Source organism: Lissotriton vulgaris, chromosome 6 (genome assembly GCF_964263255.1).
Source record: "Lissotriton vulgaris chromosome 6, aLisVul1.2, whole genome shotgun sequence".
Lineage (NCBI taxonomy): Eukaryota > Metazoa > Chordata > Amphibia > Caudata > Salamandridae > Lissotriton > Lissotriton vulgaris.
The window spans coordinates 1,744,287,116-1,744,300,258 of record NC_141694.1 but is presented as its reverse complement, the minus strand read 5'-3'; the positions used below and the strand labels follow the sequence as shown (position 1 = coordinate 1,744,300,258).

The following is a 13,143-nucleotide window of genomic DNA, read 5'->3' as shown; positions in this document are numbered from 1 at the left end:
AGGCCGCCCTGATGTTATGGTGCAGGTGTGGGCACAACCCCGTTTCACTGGAGACACACATGTGCAGGGTAATCATCCTTAGGCCTGCGTCCCTCCACTTGTGAAAGGCCATTAGTGCCCTTCTGTCGCTCATTGAACTGGCTCAGTTCGATGCTCCCCACTCCTGACAATGTCCGTCTTCGGCTGTGAGATTAAATGATGCCCCAGTATTGGGGAAAATGCTTTGGGGATGGGTAAGACCTTCATCCTTCTTCCTACAGTACTTCCCATTCCTTGAGCCTTACACGCTGCCCTTAGGCTTCTTCTTTCACTACCTTTCTCTTGGAGCACGGGACCAGGTGCCTTGCTCTCTAGCAGGGCAGGCATTTCTTCTGTCGAGCAACGAATAGATCACCCGCATTGCGCATGTCTGTACAGACCACTGTCAACATAAGTACTGCCATGGCACCCGCCTTTCCTCCACTTATTGCAGGTCTATCTAGACTAATAATAGATAAGGACCTCATTTTGAGTCTGATGGTCCACGAACCGCCAGACTCATGGTGGCAGCCTCGCAGCTGCCCTATTATGACCAGGGCGGTTAGCCCACCCTGGGACTACTGCAGCCACTGATGTTCTCTGCCATGGTGTAATCAAGACTCAGTTCCAAATGTGTGACCTACTTGTCCGCTGTGTCTGCCGGTAGAGTACGGCAACGAGAATGGAGTACTGCGGGCCTGTGTTGCGGAGGCCGTGATGGTCTGAGGATGCTGCCAAGGTCACGGGCCTCGACCTTGGAGCTCGCACCAGCACGTGGTGGTCCCTCTTCGACACACGCCGGTGTCGGCAGGTGGGCATTGAGGCCTGGTGCACATGGGACCAGCGGCCTGGGTGCAGCAGGCGCACGGATCGCAGGCAGCACTGCTCACGGTGACGGCCTCGTGGTGGGGTGAGAGGTGCCACCCTGCCAGAGACATTAGCAATTCCGGTAGAGGACAACGCCCATAGTTACGTGCTTTTTATTCACACCCCTACACTGGCCTGGCGTACGCCGGGCCAGCCCACTCCGCTTACGCTTACATGGGGACGTAACAAGCTACATTTCCACGTTTTTCCTCACTGGCTTGGGTGACATGGTTGCGTCCACTGTCCACTACACTCCATGCTGTTAATGGCTGATGTACATGACTGCCCCAGGTTTCCACAGTGAGTTGTGCTGTTGTGTCTAGTGGGTGTGTATGTTGTTCGGCATGTTGTATGTGACGTGTGCATTCCCGGTGTTGTAAGTTGCATGATTCTGGTGTTGTGGTGTGTGTTGTGTTCATTTGGTATTTGCCAACGAGCGGTGCATTACCGCGGGTGCCATCCAGGTAGCGCAGGTTCATGTTGGACTGTCGGAAGGTGTAGGGATCATGCACATTGCCTGGGTGGTTTGCGTCGACGTTGGTGGAGATTCCCTGGTTGTCCACTATTGTCTGCAAATTGGTGGGATATGTGCACTTTCTTTAGTGATTCTTTTGTGCGGTGTTGCCAGGGGGCACAAGTAGGACATTTGTGCAGTCAATTGCCCCCTGACACTTGCGGGAGGCCAGCTGTGGCATAGAAGCCTTGCTTGCTCTCCGGCTGATCCTGCGCAGTGTGGGGTAATTATAGATAGTGGTGTACCAAGTTGATGGTGTCATTCATGACCTTTGTGGGGGACTTGGATTGGGCTGGCTGTGTGACTCCTCTATCATGCGGTTGTTGGTTGGAGGGTACCAGAGGCTGACACGTGCTGCACAGCCAGCAGCTTTGTCTGAGGTGGAATGTTGGTTGTCCGCTGTATTGGCACCGTTAGCCTGTGGACAATGGTGGTCAGGATGTGGAGGATGGTTGTCCCATTGAGCATGTAGTGGACAAGGATATTCTTTGGTGTTGGGTCTGTGAGGTTGGTGCACTTTCTGAGGGTCACTGTCTTTGTCTGCACTGCCTCAGTGTTGGTCCAGTAGGGGGGAGTTGAGGGTGTGGTGGCAGTGGGTGTTGTGGCCCTGATCGGCTCCGAGCTACATGATCGTGGGATCCATGGCATGTGTTGCCTTTCAGGTGTGGTTCTGGGCTGAGCTCCCTTGTGTGGTGCAGGCTGTTGTCCGACTTTACACCAGGTCAGAGCATGTGTTAGTTTCCTGCTGTTAACGCGGCTTCTCGCATGTTTTGTGCTCTTATCGCCGATCTGGCTGGTCATTGAGACTGTTGCCGAGTGGCATTGTCACGACGCCTACTCTGTATCTCATTAGCGATAGTTGCCGGGGTCATCTGTGGTGGTGTTTTTTATGGATGCTACTGCAGTTAAACTGGTGATATGGGCTGTTACCACCAGCTTGTGAATGGTGCAATACATTTATTGCCAGTTTAGCTGCCGATAAAGTGCCGTTAACTCAGCGATAAGTCCTTGAGAATATGCCCCTCAGTGTTCTAAGCCCCTATAGCCAATATTTTATTTGTGTACGCTGTAATGAACGGAAATTACAATCATTTGAAGCACACATAGCTGTTTTAAGATAGGAACTTTCCTTGAACTATAAATAACTGATAAAAAATATCTTCGTATGTTTTTCAGGCCATTTTCAAGAAGACAGATGTTAACGGGTCAGGCTTCCTTGACAGGTCTGCTTTCCAGACTGCAGCTGAAACAGCAGGTACACACTCATGTTCTAAGATGCAGTAACTAGTTTCCAGTGTGCACAAACCACACTTTGAATCATCACCTGGCACTTAAATAAATGATAGGATGTTACTATTACTCATCTCAAGGGTGTTCTTTGATTGTTTTCAGATGGATAGTCACTGAGTAGGTTTTGCAGAAACAGAAACCTGAGTTTTGCAGGGAGGGTGCATAATAAGCCTTGTAACGTATGAGACCAGGCACGTTCAACTGGATGCCAGCAATATTGCATATCACTTTTAAGAAGTTTTAGAACCAAGCAGTTGCACCATCACTGCCCCATGACTGGCTTTCGGGAGTATTTCTACGCCTTCTCGATTGAAAAGAAATAACAGAGCCTCCCGAATGAAAGTTTCCTTACACAGTTTCTTCTTGCACAACTCCATTCTCCAATAGGTTAACCATTCCAAAGCTGCATCCTTCTGCATCCCCATCTTTCCATTTCAGGTTTCATTTATTGATTTCCGGCAATTAAAAATATGTAACCTTATCTGTGACATTATTGTGACATTACTTCTTCAGCATAAACCTTTCCCTTCAGGTATGTCCTTGGGGGCAAATCACGATGGGTTTTTCCAGTGGAGAGCTAGCAGAGCGCCTGTTTTATACCCCTGTAGGGCAAAAAGGAAATCAAATTAAACCACTATTTCTCGGAGTTGCTTCTTTATTTTGAGACAGCAAAGCTAAAAGCAAAAAGAGGCGACCAACCTTGCCTCAATGTTTTCCAGCAGTACTGTCTATAAATCCAAAATTATATTTGTACTTCTTTTCACCCAGGGCCATCCTCTTGGTTGCTCCCAGTTAGGGGTGGAGGGTTGATGTGGCATCTCTGGTTTGATATTCTCTCCCTTCATTTTAAAACCCCTGTATAAATTCAGAGTAAAGGAATTACCAAAATAGGCTTGCTGATGAACCCGTCTGTTGTGGAAGAACTTTGTTCATCCCATACTCTGTTGGACTCTGCCTCCGGAGCCACTGGTGATGGCTTCTCTTTCCCTTCTGGCAAACAATAGAGAAAGAACGACACATGGGCACCCTACAATCGGTATCAGGAGGTTGTGGTGTCAGGGCAGAGAGTGCAGTCTGCCTTGAGGGCTTCATGGTGCTGCCGCAGGAAGACCTCGGGCCAGCGGACTCCTAGACACAGGTGAAATTTCTGTTATCCGGGCACAATCGTGTGTAATTTTGAATTTTGCTGCGAAATTCCCTAAAATTCACTATTACACCACATTACGTATTTACGCACCATTTCTGGCAGAGATTTAGGGGCAGATTTACAAGCCCCTTGCGCCACTTTAGTGTCACTTTTCCCATGTTAAAAGTGACGCAAAAGTGGCGCATGGGGCTTGTAAATCTGCCCCTTAGTATGAGTGTACGGGTACAACACAAACGGCCAGAACATGAGCAGCTGGTGTTTGTGAAATGCATCCCACCTGTCCAAAATGGATGGCGAGGACGAATTTGATGCTAAAATGTAGTGAGACCTGTAGAGTCTACTAGGAGCTACGAAAGCAGAGCAGGACATGAGCTTCTGTGGCCACTGCTCCTGGAAGGAATCAGTATTGTTTAGGGTCTGTTTAGACATACACCAAAACGTTTGAGGTCAGGCAGCCCCAAGTGTACACTTTTAATAGAAACTAAAACCCCTTCTGGGCCAGAGGAATATTGAAATAAGTGATCTGATGGTGGGCTGCATTGCATGGGCCTTCTTGGAGCTTGGTAGTTCATTAAATATACCACAGAGCTTAGGGGCTGAGTGGTTCCACTCAGGAGTGTAGAAGTGGAGTGGCACATTGTTCAGGAGTGCTGTAATGCTCCTTGACAGGGGGAGCAACGTGTGGGGACTCTTGGGCCTGAACAACTAACCTCATGAGCTGAGGAGAGGGTCACAGAGAGAAGGAGGAAAGCAGGTAAGTAGGAAGAGGCATACTCCCTTTCCCCCTGCCCATGCTACTAAAGTGTGCACACTTGGGCAAGAGAGAGGAGAGCAGTGGCAAGCTGCCCCCCTCATTGATAGAAGAAGTGATGCCGGAAGGGCGGGAGCTGGTCTGACCTTACAGGCGTGTGCTCTTGTACAGTCCAGTGGATCAAGTACATGTGTGCCCTACCAGAGAGGCAGGCCACCCACCTAGCAAAACAGAAGAAAAAAAATAGATCTGGGGCCACATGAAAGGAGGTGCCAGAGGACAGATGGAGCACCTCAGAATCCCCTGCTGATTAATAAAAATGTGCTTTCTTGCACTTTCTTTTGGGGGGGGGGACAAAAGAGCAGTTGTGCCCCCTCCCATAAGGACCAAAGTCGTATTGCACAGAATTTCTATCTTTGCCATCCTAAGTCTCCGGTGTCCAAGAATGCTTGGATGTGTAGCTACTTCTGGAGCTATTGTTATTGCCCTGAGGATTTGGGGTGCATAGTCCCTTGCTGTTATGTTCTCTGTGGTGACTAGGGGATCTTGTGCAAAGTATAAATGAGCCTCTGAAATGGAATGTCCTTTGTTATAACCCGTGCATGTTTCTGCTACAAATTAAAGTTAAAATCAGTGTATATTTATGAAACAACTATGCAATGTTTTTCATGACTGAAACGCATCATGAGTGACGAGGCTACAATCTACCATGATATTATGTAGGATCCTATGTACGTCTGGTGATGCGCCAGCCATTAAAAGTGCTTTAGGCATAAGGGTTCCTGTGTACATTTAGGGGGTTCTTTGACCATGTGATCTTTCTGGGTTGTGTGCCCCTTGTAGAGTGTGACGTCCCTTCAAAGGATGTTATCATGGTAATTTACACATGCCAGTATGTATATATTTTGCACAGGATTTATTTGTGTGAGGAGTAAAGTATATTGCCTTTTTAAAAGCAGGAGTGCCGAACAAGGCTGGCTTTAGCATTGGTGGTTCCTGGTGCGACAGTGTTTGTTGGTGCTCCCCATCCATGGTGGAGGTGGTAACCACCTCCACCACGGATTCCCTCACCACCACCGTTTAACAGTGCCACTCAAGTCTCCATAACCACTTTCTTTCAGATGCATTTAATTATTAATATAGCGCCACTCATACTAGTATAGGGTGTCCGAGCACTTTGCATCATGCACACATTACACAGAAACAATCAATCATGAGTGTGCAAATCAAGCTATAGGAAATGTTACATAAGCCAGAGAACTACAAGATGTAGGAGTGGCATGCCATTTATTCTGGTAGGCAGTATAGTTTTAAGAGTGCTGGGTCTGGAGAAGCATTAACTCAGAATTGAAAACGGAACTCCATAGTTAGAGGTTCTTTTTAATAACAAGAATCGATTTCTACCCAAATTAACTCTTTGTGCTCTAATCTATACTTTACAGTATTGTATTGTATATTGGATTTATATAGCGCTTATCACCCAGGGGTCTCTAAGCGCTTGCCTTGGGAACCCGTCTTGGCTTTTCCCTGTGAGATAGCCCCTACAGGGCATCCCCATGGTGAAAGCCAGGCATCCCGCCGCGGGGGGCCGTTGTGGAGATTAAGCAAGCTTAATGCCCAGAGTTGCAGAGTGTGAACCCATGATTAGGTCGGGCACCGAAGCGAGAATTATCGAGTCCGTGGACATTTGAGCTCAAGACCCTGCCGCGTCGGGAATTGAACCCTGGTCCCGGGTCTGACCTCTGCTTCAGGGTCTGCCTGCTCTAGCCAGTGAGCCACACTTCTCCATGTGTGCATGTAGTTCTTGTATGGCAGTAAGTAATTCACTGTTAAATTTAAGGATTTTAACTTATAAACTGCAAGTAACAATATAAACAGCAAGTAACAAAAGTTGTTTCTTAGAAAAGCAGTAACCCACTGACCCATTTACATTATACACACTATATGATGTGCTTGGTACACGTTCTTTGAAGCAGGCATATTAATCATCTCTGCTTTTTTATGATCAGTAAAAAACGTCAACTAGACAAAACTGGATCTCTCTCCAGGAAGAACATTATTCACCGCAGATATCTTGACTTTTTTTTGTTGTTTGGACATTGCTGGAGGCCAGGAACGGAGCAGCAGGTGCGTTTGAGACCAAAATAGCACCGCCAGAAGTCAACACCCGTGCGGTGGAACCAGTCCCGCTGCCCTAGAGCCAGCCCTGGTGCTGATGGGCGAGCAACTGATTAACTCGTGTTTGTTTCCCTACTGAGTTTTGACCCACAGCACCCATACTAAGTAAGCCACAGACTACTCTGCCTTGCTACCCTGAGAGTCAAAAGCTAAAAGGAGTTCTTGGTTACCAGTTTGGAGGTCCACATTATCGGGGTTCAAGACAAGAGATGCAAAGCACCCTATTTGGTGCAGTTGAGGCCAAGTGCCTTCTCGCTGCCTGGGATCCTCCGAAGCGGATCACTTACAATGATGCCTCCAGGTGCGGTAAATGTTGGGATAACTGGTTAACAGTCCGGAGTTGGAGACGCCCCTCAAAGACATACTAAAGAAAATTGCATATTATGCAAAGGAGCAGAAATGTTAGATATTGATTAAGATACTCCATATGTCCCAGGATCCAAAAGGTATAGGGAGATTCAATCGTAAACAACTCCTATTTACCCGTAATTTGTTGCTCACACTAGAAATGTGGCAGAATGTAAGATAAATGTATGCACTAGTATGTACATCTTGTACTTAAATCATATTTAAATGTACACTAGGCAAAACATTTCATGTGATCATATGAACAGCACTATCTGCATTTCTCTATCTTGATCTCATACCCCAGGAATCCAGGCATGATCTCAACGGAAGGATCTGCGCACTCATACTACCCAGTTTTTAGACTCCGTGAATCCTAGGAACAAAATGAGAATAAACACAATATCATACAGGCATTGATAGGCTAAAAAGTTACCTTGCCACCAAAAGACAGACATCTGAATGGTGGCAGCTAAACATTATACTCAGTATTATTATGTGTGATAAAAAGAAGAACTATTCCTATGATCATTTCCAAACTGTTTTTTTGTGTGATAAACATTGGATTGTGCATGAGACTGCACATGTTTAGTTGGACTAGTACCAACAATTAGATAGATGGCTGTGCACCACACATAGCAAAAGATTTACATTGTCAGACCATAACTACACAATCCTGGGTGCTATGTCAATGGGACTGAGCAGTCTAATTGTGGGGCAATCAATATTACATATTTTATTTATTTTATTTTTAAGGTTTTATATAGCACAAACCTGACCCCTGCGAGTATCAGAGCGCTTTACAAGGTTTAAGATAGTTGAACAAAAGAAAACTGTATGTCATAGTTATGTCCTACAAGACAAGCAGCCGTTACGAGAGTTAAGTACAATGCTCATGTGAAATTAGTCATGATAAGAGATTTTACTTCTTTTTTTAAAGAGGCAGTAGAGGGAGTCAGTCTGGTTTCAGGGGACAGTGCATTTCATATCCTAGGAGCAATTCTAAAGAAGGCACAGTTGTATGTTTTCTTTCAGGCACACCATTGTGGTTTCAGAAGAATGTTACTGGAGCTCCTGGAGGATCTGTTGCCACATGAGAGCACCAGTTTCTGGGCCAGATGCCTCGGAGTGTTGTGATGTAGGGCTTTGTGAATCATACAAGCGATTTTTAGTTGAATACCTGCTTAGAAAGGTAGCCAGTTCAGATCTCTAAGGTTAGAGGAAATGTGGCAGTTTCTTTTAGAGCCTGTGATGAGCCTGGCTGCTGAGTTGATTGATGCTCTTAGAGGGGTTGTTGCAGATCTGGGAAGTGCGCAAAGAGCAGCACTCCCATATTCAAGTCTCTGGATTACTAGTGTTTGCACTGCCAGTTTGAAGTCATTTGCAGGAAGGAAGGGGTTTCATTTTCTCAAGGTGTTCATCTGATAGTTTGCTCCTTTTGTTGCGGCACTGATGTGTTTCGGCATGTTTAGATTTCTGTCAAAAGTTAATCCCAGCGATAAGAGGTTGCCAGTTGAGCGCTGTTAGTTGTTTAAGCCATTCTTGTATAATGGTTGATTGGTTGGGTGGAGCAATTAGGAGGAATTCAGATTTGATGGTGTTTAGTTTCAGGTGGTTTTCTGCCAGCCAAGTCTGAGTTTTTTGTAGCGTTAGATTGGAAGATTCAATGTCATCCAGAGAATTTATCTTTAAGTATAGCTGTGTATCGTTTATGTACATGTGATAATGGATGCTTGAAGTGGTAAAAATTTCGGTGGGCGGATCCATGAATAGGTTAAAAAGTGTAGGTGAGAGGGATGAGCCCTGCGGAACTCCTAATGTGACTGGGACGGCCATGGACAAGGATTGATTAACCTTGAATCTTTGGGATCTATTTTGGAGGAAAGAGGTGAACCAATTTAGAACTGACCCTGATAAGCTTATTCTATATTTCAGGAGGTCTAGCAGATTGTCATGTTTGAAGGTGTCAAAAGCTGAAGATAGGTTGCGCAGGATTAGCAGACAGGCTTCATTTTGGTCAAGGATTTTTAGTGCCTCATCTATTATGTGGGTCATGGCCGATTCCGTACTGTACCCTGCACGAAATCCGGATTGGTATTGGTTGAGCAGGTTGAAATGGTCTATGTAGTTGCCCAGCTGGATTTGTACACATTTTTTAGGAGTTTAGCCAGAGTTGGGATGTTGGAGATCAGGTAGTAATTATTTAGGTCTGTGAGGTCTACCGTTGATTTCATTAGGATTGGGGACACCTGCCCAGATTTAAGGATTTCTGGAATGATTCCTTGAAGTTGAGGGGTATTGATAATCTTGGTCCATAGTAGCAGTAGCAGCCGTATGAAGTATTTTAGGTAATTTGCGGGAAGAGGATTTGTGAAGTGGTTGGAGGGGTTCAAGCCTGTGAGCACTTTTAATATTGCCTCTTGTCTATAAGTTTTGAAGGAGGACCATGCAGAGTTGTTTTTGAGGGTGAACATAGGTGTGCATACGATTGGGGTTGCTAGAGGGGGAGATGAAGTGTCCTTTTGAGTGTCAGTATGAGTTCCTAATGCATTAAGTAGGTCCGTCTTCATGTTTTCTGTCTTCTTAGTGAAGAAGGAGGCAAATTCTTAGCAGCTGGGTAGTGCGCCTGGTCTAGCTTGGACGGGTGAGGTAAGCCATTAAATTGCGTTTTGACTAGTTCAAACTGTTTTTTGGGTCGATTCTTGGCTTGGTCTAATTGATTTCTGAAAAAGTCTGCTTTTGATCGTCTGATCTTTCTATAGTAGGAGTTTCTGGTGGCTCTTAGCAACTTAAGGTGGTCAGGGGATGGTGATTATCTCCATCACCATTCAATTAGTCTTAGGGATCATCTGTCCTCATTGAGTCTACTGTCATACCATGGTTTTGAATCTTTTGTGGAGAGCATCTTCAGCTGTAACGGAGCGGCTGTGTCTAATACCGTGGTCATAGAGTTAAAGTAGTGGTTTGTCAGAGCCTGAACATCAGATAGGCCTTCAGGGAGAAGCAAGAGGTTGACACTAGAGGATGTGAGTAAGTCGGTGCTGGCATTTTTTAGGTTTGTCTTCCATATTTTAGGTCTTGTAGGTTGTGATGAGTATAATTTTATTGATTTATTAATGAAGAATGTGATGGAATGGTGGTCAGACCAATCACAGGGAAGGATCGTTCCCAGCTGAATGGATTGAGCATTGGAAATAACCAAGTCTAGGATTAAGCCTATGTCGTGTGTGGGGCTGTTGCAGATTTTGGGTAAGGTGGTCAAGGTCTGAGAGGAATGCTTTGAAGCTATTAACTGCAGAATCATTAAGGTCATTCCAATGGAGCTTGAGATCTCCGAGGTATATTTGGGTATTTTGTAGTCCAGTATTGTAGTCACGATATTGATGATTTGTTCGATGAAGGGGAGGTTGTCACCTGGAGGGTGGTAAATTGTGTGCCTGGTTTGTTTTTACTTGTGATATCTATACAGAGGTATTCACATAAGGATAATACTGGTGAATGTGAGTGGTTCACTGAGAGACTGTTCCGATGTATGCTGGCAATACCGCCTCCTGGTCTATCGGATCTACTTAATCTGGTGATGTCATGGTTTGGGGGAACCAGTATGTCGAGGATAGGTGTAGACGACTCATTTAACCATGTTTCGGTCAGAAATAGGAGGTCAGGTTCTTGAGTGAATGTGAGATCAGCTATATCAGAAACTGTTTGTTGCGGGAAAAGTGCTTAGTACTATTTCAATTGGTACCAATCTCCCTTCCTGTTAGTACCAATCACCCTTCCTGTAACAAATAGTTTATATACGTGCGCTAAGGTTCTAATAGGTACATGCATCAATATTGCTTTTTGCGATTTCTTAATTGCGAAAAATAAGGAATCGCAATTAAGGAATTGCAAAATGCAATGCATCAAGAAATCGCTAAATAAATTGCGATTTCTTAATATTCCTATGGGCCTAGAGGCCCATAGGAATGAATGGGAAGACATTCTCAATTTGCGATTAGCAATTAGCGAATCGCAAATTGAGAATGCGATTTCAAGGGTGCAGGGGTGGTCTGACTAAAAGGCAGTAATGTTTACAAAGCATCTGCATAGAAGCCCACAGACCACAGCAGATGTCATACAACCAGAGATCTAAAATGGAAAAAATATGGGGGAATATTCTCAAAGACTTATTGCTGAGTTAGCTGCACTTTATTGCAGCCAAAGTGGCGATAAATGTATCGCCCTATTCACAAGCTGGTGCTAACATCCGATAGCACCAGTTTTCCTGTGATAGCAGCCGCAAATAACATTTTCACAGATGACACGGCAACTAACTCTAATGATATGCTGAGTAGGCGTTCCTGTGCAGAAAAGCCGCGACAACACCACTTCGTAGCATTCTCAACGACCAGCCAGATCTGCGAAAAGATCACAAAACATGTAATAAGGCGGGTTAGAAGCAGGGATTAAACACCTGCTCTTATCTGGTGTAAAGTCGGACGACAACCTGCACCTTAAAAGGGAGCCCAGCCCAGAGCTACACCTGGAGAACAACAGATGCCATGGAGCTACTGAACATTCAGATCGGACAGCCAAGGGGGCCACAACACCCACCGCCACCACCCCCAGGACCCCTCCCCCTCCCCCGGGCACCCCCCTGGATAAAGTAATTTTACATCAACTTTACGAAATCATGAACAAAACAATTCACCTGATGTCGCACAATTACAACAATTAACATTCATGTGTTAACATTTATGTGTGATCAGAAAAAGGAGAATCATTCATTCATCTTTGAACTTCCAAACAAATCATTCATTCATTCATAAAGTCTTTATTTCGATTTTTAAATCATAAAAGACAGCATTAAAAAAGGGAATAATAACAAGTTTAACCCTTTCCATGCGGCCGCGATTCCCCTGGTGTGCTGTAAACAGCACGAACAGGGGCGAGACGTGACGAACCCCAGCCGTAATCAGCACACGAGCACCGTAGTGCATGACGGCTGGGGTTCGTCATCAGCATGGAAGGGATTAAAACCGGTAAGGTAACGTATCATGTAGCTAATTTCATAACACAGAGTAACATCAGGACGATGTGTTAAACTGTACATCCGTCCATCTACTAAAAAAATTATTTAAATACATTGATTAGTGTGTAACATTCATTTTAACGTCCGTTAAATACAGATTTGATTGCATTATAAAAATGTAAATGATAAAAAAGGAGTACAGAAGGTTCCATATACAGTAAATATCCATATATAATCTTGTTGCCAGCATGATCATAGTATATATTTTTTTTAAAAATGCATAAATAGTCAATGTAAACATAATTTACGTGCTCCAATTATCCACATCCAGTGTAGAAACTTTGCAACAGCTATAACCACAGGCTGAGAGGTGTTTTTTTAAGAATCCTTAAAGACTCACAGCCTGTTTTGAGTCCCATCTGCAAGCAGATAGGTTTCAACCAAGTCTGCCTTGGGGCTTTATATTCTGGGCAGATAAACAAGATGTAGGCAATACTTTCCCATTGAGTGGGACAAAAGGGACAGCTGGGATTGTAACCACCACTCCATTTGGCAATGAAGGAATTAATGGGAGGTGTGCCGACCTTAAATTGGTGGTATCTTTTCCTATCCTCAGGAACGGTAATACAATCCCAATATCCCTCAAGAGCAGTTGAGTGTTTTAGTTCTAAAAAGTCCGCAGTTAATGACAGACTGGTACAGTTACCAAATCTTTTCAATGAAACCATGCTCCAGTAAAGTTCTCTAAAAAAAATTCTGGGTGGGAATATTTTGGCTATTGGATCTTCCCACAAACTGGCTAGGTCCATAGCAATATATGTTGCCCTTGCCTCCCTTATCCAAGGGATTTTATGTGCCCTGTCAGCATCTCTCACTTCAAGAAATGCCCGTGCATACTGGGAGAGATCTGGAGCAACCCACAATCTCCTCCAGTATGCCACTGGTCTATAACGGGCCAAATCTTCCAGACGTTGGCATCCCAGATCATTGGAGGGGAATGAAGGGAGTGGATGGTGGGA

The 13,143-nt window shown here is 44.8% G+C and overlaps 1 protein-coding gene across 1 annotated transcript in view; it reads left to right on the top strand.

Annotated features, from left to right (window-relative positions):
* LOC147709409 (calpain-13-like) overlaps positions 1-13,143 on the top strand; it is a 454,206-nt gene that overhangs the window by 387,224 nt on the left and 53,839 nt on the right. Inside the window, exons 21-23 of the mRNA XM_086925978.1 lie at positions 2,576-2,654; positions 5,431-5,462; positions 6,922-7,066. Of these exons, the coding sequence (XP_086782104.1) occupies positions 2,576-2,654; positions 5,431-5,462; positions 6,922-7,066 (256 nt within the window). The remainder of the gene's footprint in view (positions 1-2,575; positions 2,655-5,430; positions 5,463-6,921; positions 7,067-13,143) is intronic.